Source organism: Apteryx rowi, unplaced genomic scaffold (genome assembly GCF_003343035.1).
Source record: "Apteryx rowi isolate R43461 unplaced genomic scaffold, aptRow1 scaffold_480, whole genome shotgun sequence".
In the NCBI taxonomy this organism is placed as follows: domain Eukaryota; kingdom Metazoa; phylum Chordata; class Aves; order Apterygiformes; family Apterygidae; genus Apteryx; species Apteryx rowi.
The window spans coordinates 529,199-547,931 of record NW_020450739.1 but is presented as its reverse complement, the minus strand read 5'-3'; the positions used below and the strand labels follow the sequence as shown (position 1 = coordinate 547,931).

Genomic DNA, 18,733 nt, shown 5'->3' with positions numbered 1-18,733 from the left:
GCAGCAATTCACTGCGGGGAATGAACTCCAGAGCAAGATTAGGACTGGTGAAAATTTGCCCAGTAGGATTTAGCAGAGAAATACAGACTTCTCACCTAGTAAAATTCTCCACAAAAAAGAGACTACTTCTCGCAGATTATTTCAGTAAATGGACAGATAAGGAAATCTGAAAATAACCAGATAAGCAAACCAGAAAACCCCAGTTTCAACCTTGTTATCACTCAGCGAAGGTGTAGTTTGGCAGCCATAGGCTCCAATTTTCCTTTAACGTCTTGTGAACCAAGACAAGATATGGTCTGGACAAAAAACCCAGCCCAGAGAGGGCAATGGATGTAGAAGGTGCTTGGATAACATCTCTCCCAAGGCCCAACACTGCCCCAGGCCACAGAACTGAAAGGCAGGAGACAAAGGAACCTGACGCTGGAGCAACTGCAGTGAGGGGCCACAAAGATAATTAAAGGACTGGAGAGCCTGAGGGAGCTGGGACTGTTGAGCCTAGAGAAGAGAAGGAGGAAGATCAAGGGTGGGTCTTATCAACGTTTATAATTTTTGATGGGAGGGTGTAAAAATAGGGCCAGACTCTTCCCAGTGGTGTGCAGTGACAGGATGGGAGACAGTGGGCACAAAATGAAACACAGAAAACTCCACTTGAACACAAAACACTTCTTTACTGTGAGGGTGGCTGAACACTGAAACAAGTTGCCCAGAGAGACTGTGGAGTCTCTATCTTTGGAGATATTCAAAACCCAGCTGACATGGTCCTGGGCAACCTGCTCTAACTGCTTGAGCGGGGGGGGGTGGGGGGTGGTGGGACCAGATGATCTCCAGAGGTGCCTTCCAACCTCAACTGTTCTGTTATTCTGTGACTCTGTGATCTCATCCAGGTTTGATTCTGAGGCAGAATCAAGTGTACCTAGACATTTTGGTTTTTGCAGTCCACCAGCAAGACTTAAGTTTCCTTAGTGAAGAAAGATTACTTTTAACCAATTCTACTAGACAGATTTACCCTCACACTGCTTAAAACTGCAGGTTCTCAAGTTTTCCACATGTCCTGGAACTGTGTAGTTGAGGCAGAGACCTGTTAAACATAGTACTTGAAAAAGATGAGAGATTCTGAGCAAAGTGCAGTGAGGCCCTTCTCAGCCCTGTCTCCCCAAAGAACCAGCAGAATCATAGCAATCACAGCTCTAACGAGAGTGGCAGCCCTAACAAAGGTTTGCTACCGCATTATGACAATTTCTCATGGTGTGTCTTCCCACTGAGCATCCAGGGGACTCAGATGAGGTTCTCCCCATTAAAATGCTGGGCTGCCTCTCCCCTTGTTAGTCCCCTTGTTCTCTACAGGGTTATACTTATGGTGTGGGTGTTAGGAAGCCCACATAGGAGTGTAACTGAATAGGACAATAGGTGTAGCTGGTTCAGGCCAGGTGGGTATCCAAAGAGATGAATGAGCTGGAACTTCTCCCTTGCTTTAGTGTCTGAGAAAACATGATGCCATTCATGGGGGGAAAGTAGTAAGAAAACCTTCTCAGAGGCCTTTCCCTGTTCTTATTTAGCATCTGTTTATTAGGCTTTGGTCAGAGACATGACAGGCTACAGGAGCCACACACTGTACAATTAATGCAGGTTTTGCAGCAAGGCTTCAAAGTTGACATTGTTGCTATGGAATCAGCCACCAGCCCCTCCAAGAGAGAGGTTCCCAAGCTTAGGAGGATTTCTGATCCCATTGAAGTAGGTGTTGGCTTACATGTTAAACTGTGAATCTTTTCCCTGTGAATGGTAGAGCTCAGCTGGGCCTGGAGCCCCTACATGATCTTCCAGTTCAGTGCGTAAGTTATTTAAGAACCTGATTTCTCTTGGTGCTGAACAATGTCTTTGAAGCAGCCAAAGGCATCAGAGTGATTTAGAAGTCAAAACCAGATATTTCAAAATAAGGTAAGCATTTAAGGAGAAGGGAAAGCCTTTGGGATTAGACTCCCAAAGTTTCCCATTTTGTCATGGTGAATCACTGATACTGAAAACATAGCTGCAAACTTTGAGCATATCAGGAAAGCTTTGATCTCAATAGAGCAGAGAGGCTTTTTTTGAAAGGCAGGTACCTGTCTARCTTCTAACACTGTTGGATAAACAGCACATTCAATATATGAACAGCAGGGAGCTGTTCGTCATCTGTCACTCAATAAAAGATGATTTTCTGTCTTCTGCATGTTGTGATGTCTTCCCTGCTTCACATAAGAAGACAAATGCCATATCTGCAGTGAAGCTACTGTTGCCTCAGTAATGGCTTGCTTACACTGGTTCCTTCCCCTCCTTTTAGCCATCCTATTCTCCATCGCAGTGTTTGGCCCTGCTTTTGGATATTTGCTGGGATCTGTGGTGCTGCGGCTCTTTGTGGATATTGGAAGAGTTGACATTGGTGAGTATTTCCCAGGTAGCGCTGGACTTTCTAACAGCCCTCTGTGAATCAGAAGGTCATTCTGAAATGATTGGTGGCAGGAGCATGTGCCTTGCTCCAGTGACTCACAAAACCCACTCTCCCAGAAAGACCTGACCTGGAATAACACCACTGAGTGTGCTTATCCACTCTGTCTCCCCACGAAGAAGGCTATGGATGGCCGTAGGTTGTACCTGCAGTTGCTGTTCAGGCAGAGTCCAGCAGTGGGGATGTTCTCACATCTTAATCATGTATTGTGCCGAACTGAAATACTGCCTGTCACTGCTGAAATGTGCCTGCTGCCACCATGCTGAGAAAGTGTTGCATTATTCTAGCACAGTGGAGAGGAGCAGAGACAGTAGTGAAGTGTCCTGGGAGGGAGAAGACTACCATTGGCAGCCATTGTCCTAAGTGTGCATGGGGAGGCTCGAATCTGCTCGGCATGCTCTCCTCTACCCTTCAGCAGTACACAGCCTCTGTAGAGAGTGGGACCAGGTCAGCATCCTGCCACAGGGCTTATTTTCTTTATCTGCGGTGCGTGCTTATGATTTCTGGTAACTTAATCACTAAAGAATTCTCCCCAACTTCATCATTAATGTGGTTTTTCCTGTGTTTCCATAAAGAGATCAGAGCCCRTGTGACATTTTTGTCTGGTGCCTGATAAGAATAATAAATGAATCCAAAGCAGGAAATGGCAAAAAAGCCTTGGCTTGGTCCTTGTGGCGACAGACAGATTTAGCAGTCTCTGTGTGGTCGCTTCATGATGACGTCTGCACCCGGAGTGGATTGGTCCTGTTTGGGGAAGTCAGGCGATTGTTTTGGCGGGGTGTGGGCTCTTCTCACACCGCACCCCGGGTTATTCCTGCCTGGCAGGAAGCCTGCACAGACCAGCAAAGGCCTGAGACTACTGTTTGTTCCTTTTCCACTCATAAAATCGTAACAATGGGGAGATGTGCTCTCCATGCCAAGCCAAGCAATCTTTCGACCTCCTGTGAGTAACACTGGCCCATCTGAAGGATGTCTGTGTTGGGGATGGAATGGCTCTCGTCTCTCCTCCTTTTTCCGGAGAAGGGTGTGAGTGCCCGGAGCTTTATCCACTCGGAAATTGCTCTCATTAAAAATGCTCTTCCACCAGCACAGGTCCTTCCCTTGATCTCTGCAAGCAGACAGTTACCAAGGCTGGAACAATGGGAAAGCAATTATTTCCAAGAAAGTGGCTGTGCAATTTTCCACTCCCCATCTTCACTAGACAAGCTCTGTAGCCAACCACATTCCAAACAAATCATGTGCCTGAGGCAAAGAGGGATAGAGTTAGGCCCCCATAATCACTGTGTTGCTGACTGGCTCGACAGGGAATACTTGAATCTGTGCCATATGCATATTTTGGCAAACTAAATTTGAATTACATGCACTTGTGAAGCTCAGTGTGGTTTGGATAAGGAGTGGTGGGACAGGTTCCTTGCTAGAGGAAAGGAAGTAAAAACACGACCACATCTAGTCAAGTGAAGGGACCCACAGATATGTAGCACTCATGGCTGATGCGCCCATTATGGACACTGGTGGGAGCTCCACTTTTTCCATTTGCGCAGAAGGCAACTGGTGTAGAAGGGACTGTGCCACACACAGGCCCATACCAATCCTTTGTGCTCCACTGGTCCATATTTGAATGGACAGTTTGCCCCTTTTGCTGTTAAGACATGCAGGAACAGAACTCTTAAGATGGGTCCTTGTGTCTTGCAGCCACAGTGAGTCTGACACCAAAGGACCAGCGGTGGATTGGAGCCTGGTGGCTAGGACTGTTGATCTCCTCAGGCTGCTTGGTGATCACCTCCATTCCTTATTTCTTTTTCCCTCGGTACATGCTCAAAGGAGAGGTAAGACCCAAGCTCTGGAGGGCCAGACATCTTCTTGCCAGAGCTGCTCTGGGTGGGAATACCTGCCCCTAGAGAAGATGGATGCAGGGGAGGAAGAGACTACAGGAACCTTTCTGAGATGAGTTTGTAATTACTCATAAGTGAAAAATCTTCCAAACCAGCTCCATGCCTCTAGCAGATGAGGGGCAGGGCCCTTCATTCCTTCACCATAAGTGGGAAAGCCAGAACTGCCACAGCTCTGCAGGCAAAAAGCAGACCTCGCACCTTTACCATCAGCTGCTTCCCTTCTTGTGCCTCCTTTCCTGTTTGCCCTCTCCTTGTGTGCAATTCCTGCAGGCTCTGCTCTGTGTGGCCAGCCTGGCCCTGGTCTCAACAGGCTTACTGAGAGTCACTCTCTCATGGACCTTAAACTATGGTAAAATGAGTCCATCCACCCTGGTGCTGCCATCCACCAGCAGAGCAGGGGAAGCTGGTGTTGGTTCAGATCACTGGACAGACTGAGGAGTGCCATATGTCATACAGCCTAGCAGTGAAACTGCTCAGCTGAAGAGTAGGGCCAGATACAAAGCAAATGGGATGAGCTTCCATTACACAAACGGAAAACTCTGAAAGACTCATGTTAGAGCAAGTGGAAGTCTTTCTTACAGGCAGGCCAGCTGAGCACTGGTGTGATTTCCTCTAGCAGAGCAAAGCTGTGTAAGCTCCAGCGTTACAAGCTCCTAAGACAAAATTAGACAGCATCTGTTGAGAAGGTTTTTGGTAGACCTGGGAGGGGGTGGCTAGATGGCTTCCTGGGGGTCTACACTTGGTGACTTGACCCTTCTGGGGTACCCTAACTGATTGTGCTCCAGTCTGCTGGCAAAGGCTGTATCTTAACACCCTACTGCCCAGTCCTCTGCAAGGTTTCACTCCGCTGACATTAGCAAAGTCATCAGCATAGAGAGCCTCTGCTCGAAGCAGAGTATCTCAAAGTGCAGGATATAGGGGAGGAGTGCTGGAATAAAGTCAGGCAGAGGTGTTTGAAAAATGTGCTTTTTCTTTGGAAAAATGTTAAAGAAAAGAGACAAGTTTCCTATTAAAACAAAAAAAAATCCAAAATTATCAAAATGCTCCAATTCAGCGTTTTTAAACCCAAGACTCATGGTTTAGGTTCAAAAATAGTTTGTTGTTTGAAGTAGCTTAATTATCATTTTTAAGGTCAAAATTAAAACCAAAATATTTCATAATTACAATTAGAGGACACAACAGACTTCAGTTGATTCACCTCCAAATTTCATTTTCAGACCTTTTGCAGAATTAAAAAAGTGATGTCTTTACTTCTGTCAGGGTTCAGGAGAGGAAAACTCCACAAACTCTTTAAAACTCTCAGGATAGGACAAGCTTTTTTGTCTTTCAGCTCTACTGAATAGTTGCAGTGAGTCTTTGAGCAAACTCAAGCAAATTGTCAGGCTTGGCAGGAAGTAAAAGATCATTTCTGATAAATAGCAATATCGTCCCCCTCCAACCTAGCTCCTTACCTGGACTGTACTAACCACACACAAGTGCTCCCCTCTCACCTCTGGCTGTTCTTCTCTCCCTCCCCAGGACCCAAATTCAGAGTCTGGCATGCTGAGGAAGACGGAGAAGGGAGAGGCTGAAGAAATCTCCTTGCTGGAATTCATAAAAAGTAAAGAACTGTCACTTAATGGCAAGGGGGATAGTGTATGTGGAAGGCGTTGTGCCCCACACTGCTGCCTCCAGACATACCAGGGCATGGTGGTCTCCACCATGTGCGCATTTTTGAGCTGAGAGTGTTTGTCAAGAGTCTTCAGGTGTCTCCATTGCATTGTGTGGAGACACTGGAGCCAGCTTGGGGACCTCCAGGGTCCTACCATGCCCAACGCCTAAGCCCCTAACTGCACAGCACAACATGCTGTGCAGACACAGTCATTCACTAAGAACTACTGGAAGACAGACACAGCCTCCATCTCACAAGAAGTCTGTGGGGCCTGAGTCATTTCTGAAAATAAGTCTGAGATTCTTAAATGACATGAGTACCCTGGAAAACGCTACGCAGAGTGTTTAGCCTGCTGTTGCATGGGAACGGTAGGGACTGCAGGCACCACTAGCCATTGCTTTAAGAAGATTGCTACGTTGCAGCTTACACCAATTTGTTTATGTTCAGCTGAAATGGGCTTGAGTAGGGATGTCGCTGATGAGACAGAGGGACCAGTTTAATGATTTTTTTTAGCTGCATAATGCCTTCTTTCCAGATAAACACATTCCCTCCCTCCCCATCCACTGCAGTCACATCTTGTGGCTGTCAGTTCCCTTTTCCTTCTCACTGGACTTTGATGAATGATGCCAGGTCTCCACAGCACTCTATGCTAGAAAAGGAAAGCTAATTAGACAGCAAACAAACAGAGCTCCTGAGTAGCTTGGAGTCACTCTGACTGTGCTGAAAAGCCAGGCTGTCCTGGTTAGGGCAGGGGTGATACATCATCCCATAAGGAAAATACATCATGATCCACAGTGTCAGGCATCAGACCTTCCCCATGCTCAGTCAATGTAGCTCCACTGAAACCCATGCCCTTTTGCTCATTTGTGCCATCCAAGAATATGGCCCCAACTTCAAAAAATAAATGCACTATGGCTGCTAAACGCTCTGAAGGCTTGTGGATTTGGAATCATGGACAGTGTGGGAGGGAGGGAGGGTGGTGGGCAGAATCGGCCCTCCACCTTGTCTCTCAGGGCAGTTTGGTCACTGTCCTGTCAGCTGCCTGGCCAAATCAGGGTTCCCTCTCTCCATTTTTCCCATGTCCTTAGACGCCCCCTGCATTAGCTCACTGGGAATAGTCTGTCTAAGGGGTTTCTTTCATGGTATGAATTGCTGATGTGAGGAACATATGGCTGAATTATATTTTTCCCACTGTTTCCTTGTAGGATTCCCAAAGATCTTCCTCAGACTGCTCCTCAACCCTCTCTTCATCCTCCTAGTGCTGGCTCAGTGCAGCTTCTCCTCAGTCATTGCAGGTCTTGCCACCTTCCTCAACAAGTTTCTGGAGAAGCAGTATGGTGCCACATCCTCCTATGCCAACTTTCTCATTGGTGAGCACGGCCTGATGAAGGCACATGCACCTGAACTCTAACAGGTGCAGCCATAGGGTGGAAAATACATTCACCAACAAGGAACCACCTGCCCACATTTCCTAGGCTTTTTTATAAGGAAGTTACTGGAAACTCATTTTCCTAGTGCAGCATCTGGGAAGGGTGCAGGTGAGACCTGGCAACCACCTTGAGCCAGTTGATGAGTTTTTCCTTTTCCTGCCCTGAGATGCCAGCAGGGGTGAGGCCAGGCTGATCCCTGTCATGCAGCCTCTCAGTGACTGACTGCATTTGTTTGCTTGCACTTGTGGGCCAGAAACAGCTCTCATTGGAAACGTGCAGCCCTGCTACACGGGTGAAGCAGGAACAGATCTCAATGATGCTTAAAGAAGTTGGCAAAAGCAAGTCAACAGACAATGATTATGCACCAAGCTTGATCCTGCATCTCTAGTCAGACTTCTGAGGCTGAGACCTCTTGTAGGTGTCAGCTGCCTTTGTCTTTGGTCCATCTTCAGTAACAGCGTGGTCAGCCCAGCCACCATGAGGGCCACAAAACTACTGCCTCCACCCCCGATAGCAGATAGGTCTTGGCAGGACCTCAGGCTAATACCTCTGTTCCTCTGCAGGAGCTGTGAACCTGCCAGCAGCAGCACTTGGGATGCTCTTAGGAGGAATAGTCATGAAACGCTTTGCCTTCTCCCTCCGGGCCATCCCACGGTTTGCTGTGGTGGTGCTTGTCTTCTCCATCCTCATCTGCCTGCCTATCTTCTTCATGGGCTGCTCCACAGGGCGCATTGATGGGATCTACCCCTCCAGGTAACAACACACCCACTTGGGTTGTTTCTATGCCTTAATTCCTCCTCTCACTAGCTCTTGACTTACTGCAGGGATGTCTCTCACTGTCAACTGGCAAATCCCCTACACCCATCTGAGGGTAACCCATCCTGTGGTCCACAGTGGCCCTTGGCTCACACATAAGCAGGCAGGCCAGGCAGGAAGTGCTAGCTGCTCATCGACAAGATCCCTGTAGACTGTTTTCCTGCTACTTCTGCTCACAGTGACTGTGTTTCCTTGAACATGATGCAGCTTGGTCCCATCAAAGCAGACAGGGCAGAGTCCCACCAGCCTGCACACGAGACCAGGCAAAGCAAGCTGTGGATCCCATTCCTATGAGCTGTTCCCAGTTGACAGAGCTAGGCTGTTTGGGGTTAGGAAGGAGCCCCTGGGATAGGACATGGCACCACGCAGTGAGTTTCTGAAGGCTGTTTGGCTACCTGAGTGTCAGCTGTTGGAGGAGGACATGCCAGGAGTCCTTCAGAATAGGAGTGCTCTGCTCCATAGTAACAAACTCTTCAGACACCTTATCTCAGCCCCTGCACTCTGTAGTCATTTTTAGACAGTGAGGGCTCCAGCAGAGCCTTTGGAACAGCTCTGGCCTGTCATGCACAACTTAGTTCAAATCAGATGATCTAATGACCCTTTCTGACCTGAATATCTGTGGGGGTGGAATATATGCACATGGAGGAGAAAGGGCAGGAGATCTGGCCACTCTCCTGTTCACTCCTGAATCCCACTGCCAGGAGGAGATCTAATGGTGAGGGCATTTATCCATGATTGTCTGTATCAAGCAAACAGGGTATATTTTTCACTCTAGCTCTGGATTTCTAGGGGGGAAAGAGTCACTGATGTGTGGTATCAGTGCCCATGTCCAAATCAGCCCCACACATGGGCAGGTTGCCTGCTCTCCTCATCCCGGCTGGGAGTTGCATTTGTGCTCGCCTGGGTGGAAACTTCTGGCTCTTATCACATCTTTTTACTTTTTTAAGATAAAAACCACATTTAGACTCCACTCCAAGCTTGTTGTCAAGTGCCTCATACTCGACCCATTTCCCAATGCACTGCCAACATTTCAGCAAGGGGCTTTCATACAAATATTTCCCTTCACCAGTGATAAGCCACTTGTCCCAGGGGTATGTCAGAGGGGTGAGGGACAGGGCAGTCAATGCACTTCTCCCCTTGCCCACTTAAAAAAAMCACTCAAATAACCAGAGCAAAGGAAAGCAACAGAACTCTGCAAGCGAATGTATAGTTAGTGGATGGCGTGTTTATAGTTTGCAATGAGATCTGCACAGAATGTGCTGTGAAAGTCAGGAGCATGTGAAGGCATATGAACAAGGACATTCCCAGACGCTTTTTTCCCTTCATTTTGGTAATGAAGCTGCTTGCCAGTGTCCAAGTAGCTAAACTGAGGGCAGAAGTGGAACGGGAGACATGTAAGATCCCTAGCAGCACCACGGCATCCCTTCTCTCCCCACTCCCTGCATCCATGTATCACAGGGAAGTAAAAGAGCTCAGTGTGCAGCCCTGCTGGATGCAGTCCCAGCCAGAAGCATTATCTGGAGAGAATGGCCTCAGCTCTGAAGATACCCAGTGAGGCACTGACATCCCTGCTTTTTATGTGAGAGCAAGACTTCAAATACAAGGATATCCCTCAGCTCAAGACCCAGTTCTTTCTGAGCTAAATTTTAGAAGGCATCTTGTCATCACCTTTGCAAAACCTCCGCGTCTGAAAGCCAGGAACTGCCACATAGCCTTCATACAATGTTTGTCTCCTGCTACTAGTGTCAGATTGACTGCCTGTCTCAGCCTCTCTGAGATACACCAGTCTTGATGGGCTTTGCTGACATAGCTGGGAGCTGGCAGAGGGATGTCCATGAAAGAAGAGGCTAGGGGAAGGCAGCGACTCGTTTTATGCCTTCCATATTTGTTGCCAGAGTCCTTAGCTCACAGATGTAGCTCACTGCTTTCCTTTTCTGCAAACTTATGTAACATATGGGGTGGGACCATTGGGGCTGTAGGCTTCTGAGAGCTTAGGGTGGATCCTCTAGCCTCTAGCAGCTTCTGGGCTTGCAGAGCTGCTGGTGTCTACCTGGTAAGAGTCAGTCCACAAGTGTCACAAGGCTGCTTCAGAAAGACCTGTGAATAAGTTGCCTGTGCTCTTTCTTGCAACAGTTTGCAGTGAGTACCAGGAGGAAAAGGTATGCTAAGGGGTGCTTGCACCTTCCCTGCCTTGTGCTGTCTAGAAGGGAACCGAAAACACAAAAGCACTGCCTGACAAACCCAAAGAGGTCATCTCCTTGGAGATTATAAGCAAGTAGAACCATTCACCTCATCAGGGACTTTATCAGGGGCTCAGTAAATCTCACTTCTCAAGCAATAATTGGGCTCAGCTCCTCTCAGCTTCTTATAATTACAGCTTTCAGATCTTCTCCCCTCTCCCTCTTCTCATGTATTCTTCTGCAACACCTGCAAGCTTCATGAGTCCAGTTTGTTACCCAGACTGCCCTGGCCACCTCCAGCTGTTACCCTGTATTACATTGGAAACCTTTCCCCTTGCAATGGCAGCAGTGCATAAGAATGAAAACGCCTTTCATGTAGAGCTCTAGGTAGCTGTTAGCTATGCAGATGTGCAAACCTGAGCTCTACCCCTTGCCCATCATGCCCAAGGATGGGGCCCTGATGTTGGATTCCTGTAGAATATGAACTGTGCTTCTCCAGCAAATGAATTCCCTTAGGTAGTAAGGCAAGACAGAACAGATAAATTAGTTTTGTCCTCTTGACTTTCACTCTGTCATCAGGTTTGTTTGGAAACTAGCCTGCTTCCAGTTTCCATCTGAATGGTGTTTCCAGCCAGTGCTTTTTGCACATCTGTTTGTGCAGTTTCGGATAGGGCCCAGACACATTTCCCCAGGTATTTGCTGATTAGTTTTCAGCTGGAGAAAAAAAAAGGTGTGTGAGTGCTCATTTGCAGACATAATATAATTACTGCTAAGTTCATTATAAACTGCAGAGGTACCTGTAGGGGATCGGGATCCGGCAGAAGGCCAGACTGCTACTGGCAGTGACCCAACACAAATAGGAACGGGTAAATTGGTTAACTAGTAACAGGTCTGGGGAAAGATTTTTTTCCTCCTGTCCTATTTTTTAATTCTTTTTTTATTCTCTGACTTTTGGCAGTACATCAAGTTCCCAACAGCAGGTTAAGTCCCCCAGTGGGTGCTACTGCTCTGAACACATCTTTCACCCAGTATGTGGAGAAAACAATGTGGAGTACATCTCTCCTTGTTTTGCTGGCTGCACGAACAGCACTGCTAATTCTTCCACACCCAAACATGTGGTGAGTAGCAGGGCCAGGACGTGGCCACACAGCTGAGCTATCTTGTCCATGCAGTTGCCTTGAAGAGCCAGAATTCAAAGTGTTTCCTAAAAATTTGAGGGTTTGCAAAGCAGAATGCACCTTTCTTGCTGGTGACAGTGGAGGCTACAGCAATGGCGTAAAATATGAAAAATGTGAACTGTAACAACACAGTGGAGCAGTTTAGACCTGGCAAGCAGGGAGGTGTGTCTGAGGAGTTGGAGTCTTTCAAAGGCATGATGGAGGAAGCCAGACTCCTTCGATACTGTGTGAGCAAGGACATGAAAACTGGGAAATGTCAGAATGCTGCATCTGAAGTTGGACAGCATGAACTGGGCACATTGCACTGCCAAAAACAGGCATCTGTGTGTGCATAAAGGATGGAGAATTAGGTGGTGCCTGACTAGCACAGGGTAGATGTCACTAGGTGATAGAGACTGCAAGACACTGTGTGAATGCATGTCAAGGGCTAGAGCTGGGAGATGGGCAGCTGGAGAGTGAGACTTCATTGTGCTGCTGGTATGCAGATCTTCCAGTAATTTAATATTCTGAATAAATCGGTCATAAAACACCAGGAGATCATCAGTGGTTCTTCCAAGCGAAGCAAGACCTCCAATGCCTCTGAGGTTCACACCAACCATTTCTCATGACTTGGAGCACCAGGCTGCTAGTCCTCACTTAGATGAGGGCAGATCTGCCTTGGTGTAGCGCACCATCACAACAATACTGGGGAATTTCTATAAAGCCCTGGGAGTTTGCTCAGCAAAATGAAAAATGGCAGCACACCATGTTGCAGGATGCTGGGTCACCTGATGGGAAGCCAGGGCTGTTCCATTAAAATTGGAATTGATGCACTCATCACACTCACACAAAGTCAGGGCCCGGGAGCAATGATTTCGATTTGCCTCTATCCTTATGGTTGCCAAATTCCTGCGTGCAGTAAACACTCATTGACAGTATTTCTCAAAACATTGCCCCTGTCCTTCTCTCACTCCTGCCACAGGTTCAGGAAGTAATTTTCCTCCAGCTAGCTCCATAGCCTGTCRTGTTGCTGAAAATCCCACTCTTGACTTCTGGAGCTTTACAGTTTTTCCAACTGTTTCCAGCAGGCCTACAAGAACTGTTCCCTGATCCCTGCTGTGAATGGGCTGTCCTCAGCAAAGACTGGGTCCTGTCCCCTCAGCTGTTCCCACATGCTCCTTCCTGCCATATTCCTCATCTCATTTGCTGCACTGGTAGCATGCCTGTCCCACAATCCCCTCTACATGATGGTTTTACGGTGAGTAACAGGCCAGGGTTTCACAAGGCACATGTAAAGCACAATCTGCTGGGCTTCTTGCACTGGGATTAATGGAGCCTCCAAGCAGCTTCTTAGGAGTTGTGGAAGGAAGAAACCTCTCTCAGCTCTCCTTCCTCCCCCCCACTTTGGGACACAAAAGGCTCAGCCCAGAGTGATTTCTTCTTCATTTCCAATCCACTATTTACCCCCTTCTTCCAGGCCAGAGACTGGGTTTTCAAACCCATAGCACTTTCATGCCCATGAAGTCACAAGGAAAGTTGTCATGTGACCAGTTGCAGAACTTGCCTCTTAAACATGTAAATATGCCAAGTTTGGACAGGGCTAAATTCAGAGGGGGTGTAAATTACCTGTCATTGAGTTGGGGCAGTGAGGACATCTGCCCAGGGTGGGGTATGTGAAATGTGACTGAGCATCGCCATGAGAGCCAGGCAATATGTTAGTGTTGAATAAACATCTGACGAGGAGATGGGCTTTTTCACTAAGTGAACCAATTTTGCAGGTTTCCCTTTTCTTAGGAAACTTGCCAAAGAGGGTCTGTAGAAAGCAGGAACGCCTCTTGTTTGCACACTTTGAATGCCCCTATCAGTGACCCCCACCATCCCCCACCACTCCTAGTTGGGAAACCAGCTACTTAAGATGACATTTTCTAAAAAGTGGAGTGTTCCCAGTTTTCAATAACACTGCTGTTTGTGTTTGGCTTTCTGGGAAAACTGAGCAAGACATTTCTTAAAAACTAAACTCCACACTTTGCCTTCATGACTTTTCCCTGAAAATCCCTATGGGTTTCCAGGCAGAGCTCTCTAGTGAGGACCTCTGATCTCATCCCACTCTCCTGAGAATCATTCAGCAACTGCTCCCCAGCTTCCCAGCTCTCTTCTGTTCTTAGTCCCCGGGGAGAAATGTGGTTTGAAGTAGCTAAACCTGATGGCTCCTGTTAGATTCAGTGAACCCAGAAACCCTGAATGCAGTGCCACAGCCATGCATGGTAGCTGTCCGCACTCAGCGACAAGCACAGCTTTCTGCTAACTCTCAACTCTTGTGACTTCTCTCCTGCAGGGTGGTGAATCAAGATGAGAAGTCATTTGCTATTGGAGTCCAGTTCTTACTAATGAGAGTGTTAGGTGAGTGTCCATCTCTTTACAGCTCCCACACAACCTTTCAACAACTGCCTAAACAGGGGGAAAACAAAGGGAAGACAGCAGGGCTCTCAGAGCCTCTTGTCCCTTTCTGGTATGACTAACTTGGGCCATTTGGCAGGTCCCTGCAGTGTGCAACCTGGTTTGGGTTTGATCCTTATTTTTCCCCATTCGAATAAAAGGCTGCAAACCCTCATTTACAACCACGCTCTGTGATGCAGCGGTGAGGGACAGATCCTGATTTGCCATAGCTCCAGCAACCAACTGAGATCTCYCCCTGGTGGTGTTGAAGGGTCTCCAAGAAACAACAGGAAGTGGATAACTTGCTAAAGCGTTCACTCGGAGGACAAGAGATGTTGAACCTTCTCAGGGAGGCAAAGGGGCAGCAGGCAAAGGGAAATCAATAAACAGAGTACCATTCAGGCTTGCTTTGAGAGCTGCTGGGTTTGACCCCAGAGGTTGAGGTATTTAGGCACACAAGCATGTGACACTGCAGGACAGGAAGGGGAGTCAGTAGTGCCGGCAGGCGACATGTGGCCTGACCCAGCCTCTCTCTCCAAAGCCTGGTTGCCAGCTCCAGCCATGTTCGGTGCCCTCATTGACTCTTCCTGCATCTACTGGCAGAAACAGTGTACCCAACGCAGGTTCTGCGCCTACTACAACAATGACTTCCTCCGCAACAGGTACCCACGCGCGCGCTCACTCCACTGGGTCACCGCCGCATGCACACACACGTGCAGTGTTTCTGCAGAAACCTCAAAAACCTTTGGCTAGGTCCAGAAATACCCCCAGGAAGGTGAATGTACCATGCTCATGCCCCACACTCGTTCTCAACATCCCCTGGACTTGCTAAGAGGCAGTTCCTGGAGCCTAGGCTTGGGTGCTTGGGGCTCCATCCTGGAGAGATGTGTGTCCTTGTCAGGTTCACTAGTCATCTTGCCTCACCAAGAAAATCCAGCTCCCTTGGGATTATTTTCAAGGTAGAAATTGGAGGACAACAAAGCAGGTCCCTGAGTTCTCATGGCCCCTGCATACCTCTAGGTCTGGCTCCAAACACACAAGCGCAGCACAGGCCATGTCCTGATGTAGAGGAAGAATCCTGCCCTAGTGTGTCCCAGTACAGCAGCACCTGAAGCTGGAATGGGAACAGGCCACAACTCAACTCAGTGCTGAGCAGGATGGGGCTAGCTGGGCTCCATTCCCTGCACCGTAGCAATGCCATCTTTAGACAGGACAAGGCCCTGTGTTGCTCCTGACAGGAATGATGCTCTTCTCTTTTCTCTTGACAGATACTTAGGCCTGCAGATTGGGTACAAAGTGATAGGCACCATGCTTCTTGTCCTCATCAGCTGGAAAGTGAAGAAAAGCAAGGAATACAATGTGCAAGAGAAGGCAGCTGGTCTGGTGTAGCCTGCCCAAGGATTGATTCTGAATGCACCTCCCCAGCCTGCCTGTACCCACTACCAGTACTTTGTCAATGTTTTTTTTGTAAGGGAGCAACTTCATATTAGCAGACAAGCTCCAAACTCCTCTACTGCAACTTGCACTGCAACCCACCTACCCAGCCCGCAGTGAAACATCTGTGCTGCCGAGAAGGGACTTGCCAGCCAGGATCTTCGGGAGGACTGCGATCACCCACCAGCAGCTCACCCACGTTACAATGCAAGCACTGCCTTGTGCCAGCTCTGTAACCAACCTCAGTAGGAACCTGCCAGGGTGATTGTGGGCTAGGTCGTGGGTGCCAGGGCTAGCTCAGGACTAGCCATGTCCAGGACCGGGTCCTCCTACGTTCTCTGGCGAAGCCCTGTCCATCGCTTTGGGAAGGGGGCAGCCTCCAGCCACAATGACTGCCTCTTGGGAAATACTGAAGGCTTGTCACGAGGCAAGCAGGAACATTTGAGCTGTTACAGGTCTCCAGGAGGAGGTAAGGGCAGGAGAGCAGGAGCCGGGAGAGGTCTGCAGCCCAGCCTCATCCCTTTTCCACAGAGGTGCCTGCTCAGGCCAAAGAGCCTGCTTTGGTTCAGCATGTTACAAGCCAGGCAATGTCTGCCTGGCTGGGACAAGAGCAGGGGAGAAGTCTGAGAAGCACTGGGGAACTGTCCCTTTCCCTCTCCTTCCCTGTATCCCTCACACAGGTCACTGTGGACACAGTACATGAAAATTGTAAAAAGTTATTACTAGTGGTTTATTACAGAATATTTGTTTGTGTGTTTTTTAATAAACATCACTTTTTCAATCGTGTTTTGCTGATCTCCCCATGAGCTCCTTCCCCTTTCACCATGGGTTAGGTTCCTGTGATGGCTGCAGGTCACATCCTGGGAGGTGCTGTTATCCCTTGCCAGCTAACAGGAAGAATTGCAGCTTTGGCGCACTGTGTTTGGCAGACTTTTCTATGGAAGAAAGTCTCCCTCTGAGCAACAGGCCCTTTGGGAGACCTCTGGAAAGGGATGACAGCAGAGGTGTTCCTCACAGTGGCCTTTGCAGCTCCACTATGGAGCTCCTGCTCTCCTGACCCCAGGACTGAGGAGATTCAACGGAGCTCAGCATCTTTCAGATTACCTTTAGGTAATGAAGGAGTAGCTCAGCTCCTCTAGGCAGAAATCTGGCCCAGGTACTTGTTCTCCAGCACCCAACAATTTGCTATCAAGCTCCAGACAAATCTATGCAGAGGAACACATATCTTAGAAAGCATGGCCCTGAGAGGGGCCATGAGAGCTCTGTGCCCATCAGCAATTAAGCTCACAATCCTGTACACTGTGCTTTCTAAACTGGTCATCGATTTTAAGTGTGCAACATGAAATACCTACAGAGGCCTGAAGTGAAGGAGAGTGTCAGGAGGGTGCTGGGTCATTTTATGTAGTGTCGCACTAGCAGATCTCAGCTTTAAAAGCTGGCTCCCAGAGGGTGGGGGTCAGACTTCAGTGATTCTTGATGCCTAATGAGTCATTTATCCTAATGAACTTGGCAGCTGGGCTCCAAACCCCAGAGCAGCTGGCTGGGTTGCCCATAGGCTGGTGGGGCAGCAACAGGTGACATCCGAGCTGGTTGGATGCTGCTGTCAGGAGGCACCCCACACTACACTGAGCTCTGCATGGTGTGACACGGCTAGGTATAGGTCTTTGCTCCCTCTCAGACAAGACACAGACTTGGTTCCCTCATCTCTTTGGGTTGTTTCCTGACTTGGAACTTCAGGTTTTAATCCAGGGGTAAATCTCACCATGGTCTTACCTCACCTAACACCACCTCATGCTCCTGTGGCTATGAGACAGGTCCTTTGGGTCTGACCGGCTGACTACCATGGCCAGCCAGGGAGAATAGGAGCCTTCCCTATCCTCCCTGGTGTGGTGGCCTGGGCCCTCCCCACCTAGACCTGCACTGTCACTGCCACGAGATGTCACTGGTGCCCTCCCGAAGGCCACCTGCACACTGCCGTGAGGTGTCTGCAGGTGCCTGGAGCAGTGCTTGAAGGGTGGGGGTGATGCTCCCAGCACCTGCAGTGCACAGAGTCCTCCAACATGGGGACCCCAGAGCTTCCCCTTCCCATCAAGGCTGCTTTGCAAAGCCCTATTTCACCTGTGCAGAGTCTGGAGTTGCCCTCACTGAGCACCTCACAGTCACTCAGGGCACAAGGTGCTGCCCACGTGGGTTTGAGATGGGACAGGGCTGAGATGGGCCCGCTGAGGCAGAGGGTTCAAAGTACCTGCAGTGAACTGTTTCCAGACAGCCTCCTCACTTGCCGCTTGGATGAACTGTACCGCACAAATAAATGTGAAAGGAAGATGCTGGGTGCATTCACCCCATTTGTAGGAGGTTAGTTGGCAGCATTCAAGGCTCTCTGGTAAGAGCTGGTGTGAAGAAAGAGCTGGAAAAATCAACAGAAAGGGCTTGCCCCTTCTGCCCGTGGGAGCCACTATTAAGCTGAGCCTCTTGCCCCTGCCCTTCCTGAGCTGCGGCACCGCTGTGTTGCAGCCATGCCCCTGCCTGGCCATGTACCCTGCTACCTGGACAAAGCTAGCTTGCAGCGAAGCTGAGGGGCCAGCAAGGATTTACACAGGTGGGCTGTATGCGGTCCCACCCAATGTCCCCTACATCGCGCAGCAGGCTCTGCCGAGCATGCAGCCCAACAGGAGCTGCAGAGCCTGCCTGCTGTGCTGGGGACGCAGAAATGCTCTGCATGGGGGAGCCATCCTGCTTTAAGCTGTTGTGGCCAGGGGCCAGCAACAGAAGCAAGATTCATGTAATTAAACGCAAGGACTTATTTCACTGCTGCCTTGGAGCAGCTCTGCATGCATCTGTGACAGCTGCTGAGCGCTGGGGCTGGAGAGGCAGCACTGCGGCGAGCGTGTGCAATAAAGAGTAAGGGCCAGGAGAGGTATGAATATGAGGGGCACAGATCTGCCCGGCTGAGTCTCCCAGGAGAGGCGGTGGGCAGCTCTGCGAGGGCGTCACTGGAGATGGCCCAGCGGCAGGCAGCGGCGGGCAGCAGCGGCAGCGACAAGCAGCAGCGGCAGCGGCGGCCTCGCGCAGGCGCGGCCCCCTTCGCCCCCCCGCTCGCCGCGGGCCGCGCCGCAGGGCCGGGGGCGGTGGCTAGCGCGGGCCGGCCCGGCTCGGCCCGGCACCATGTCCGCCGGAGGGGAGCTAGGGAACCCCCTGCGGAAATTCAAGCTGGTCTTCCTGGGGGAGCAGAGCGGTGAGTGTGGGCGGGGGCAC

General features: G+C 49.4%; 2 protein-coding genes across 3 annotated transcripts in view; both read left to right on the top strand.

Moving 5' to 3' along the window:
- SLCO2A1 (solute carrier organic anion transporter family member 2A1) overlaps positions 1-15,433 on the top strand; it is a 41,901-nt gene extending 26,468 nt beyond the window's left edge. Inside the window, exons 5-14 of the mRNA XM_026078589.1 lie at positions 2,318-2,416; positions 4,175-4,308; positions 5,893-5,974; positions 7,231-7,395; positions 8,019-8,208; positions 11,410-11,569; positions 12,697-12,866; positions 13,944-14,008; positions 14,586-14,706; positions 15,313-15,433. Of these exons, the coding sequence (XP_025934374.1) occupies positions 2,318-2,416; positions 4,175-4,308; positions 5,893-5,974; positions 7,231-7,395; positions 8,019-8,208; positions 11,410-11,569; positions 12,697-12,866; positions 13,944-14,008; positions 14,586-14,706; positions 15,313-15,433 (1,307 nt within the window). The remainder of the gene's footprint in view (positions 1-2,317; positions 2,417-4,174; positions 4,309-5,892; positions 5,975-7,230; positions 7,396-8,018; positions 8,209-11,409; positions 11,570-12,696; positions 12,867-13,943; positions 14,009-14,585; positions 14,707-15,312) is intronic.
- Positions 15,434-18,643: 3,210 nt separating this feature from the next.
- RAB6B (RAB6B, member RAS oncogene family) overlaps positions 18,644-18,733 on the top strand; it is a 27,390-nt gene continuing 27,300 nt past the window's right edge. For both annotated transcript variants that reach the window (XM_026078566.1, XM_026078565.1), the window contains exon 1: positions 18,644-18,713. In XM_026078566.1, the coding sequence (XP_025934351.1) occupies positions 18,644-18,713 (70 nt within the window). The remainder of the gene's footprint in view (positions 18,714-18,733) is intronic.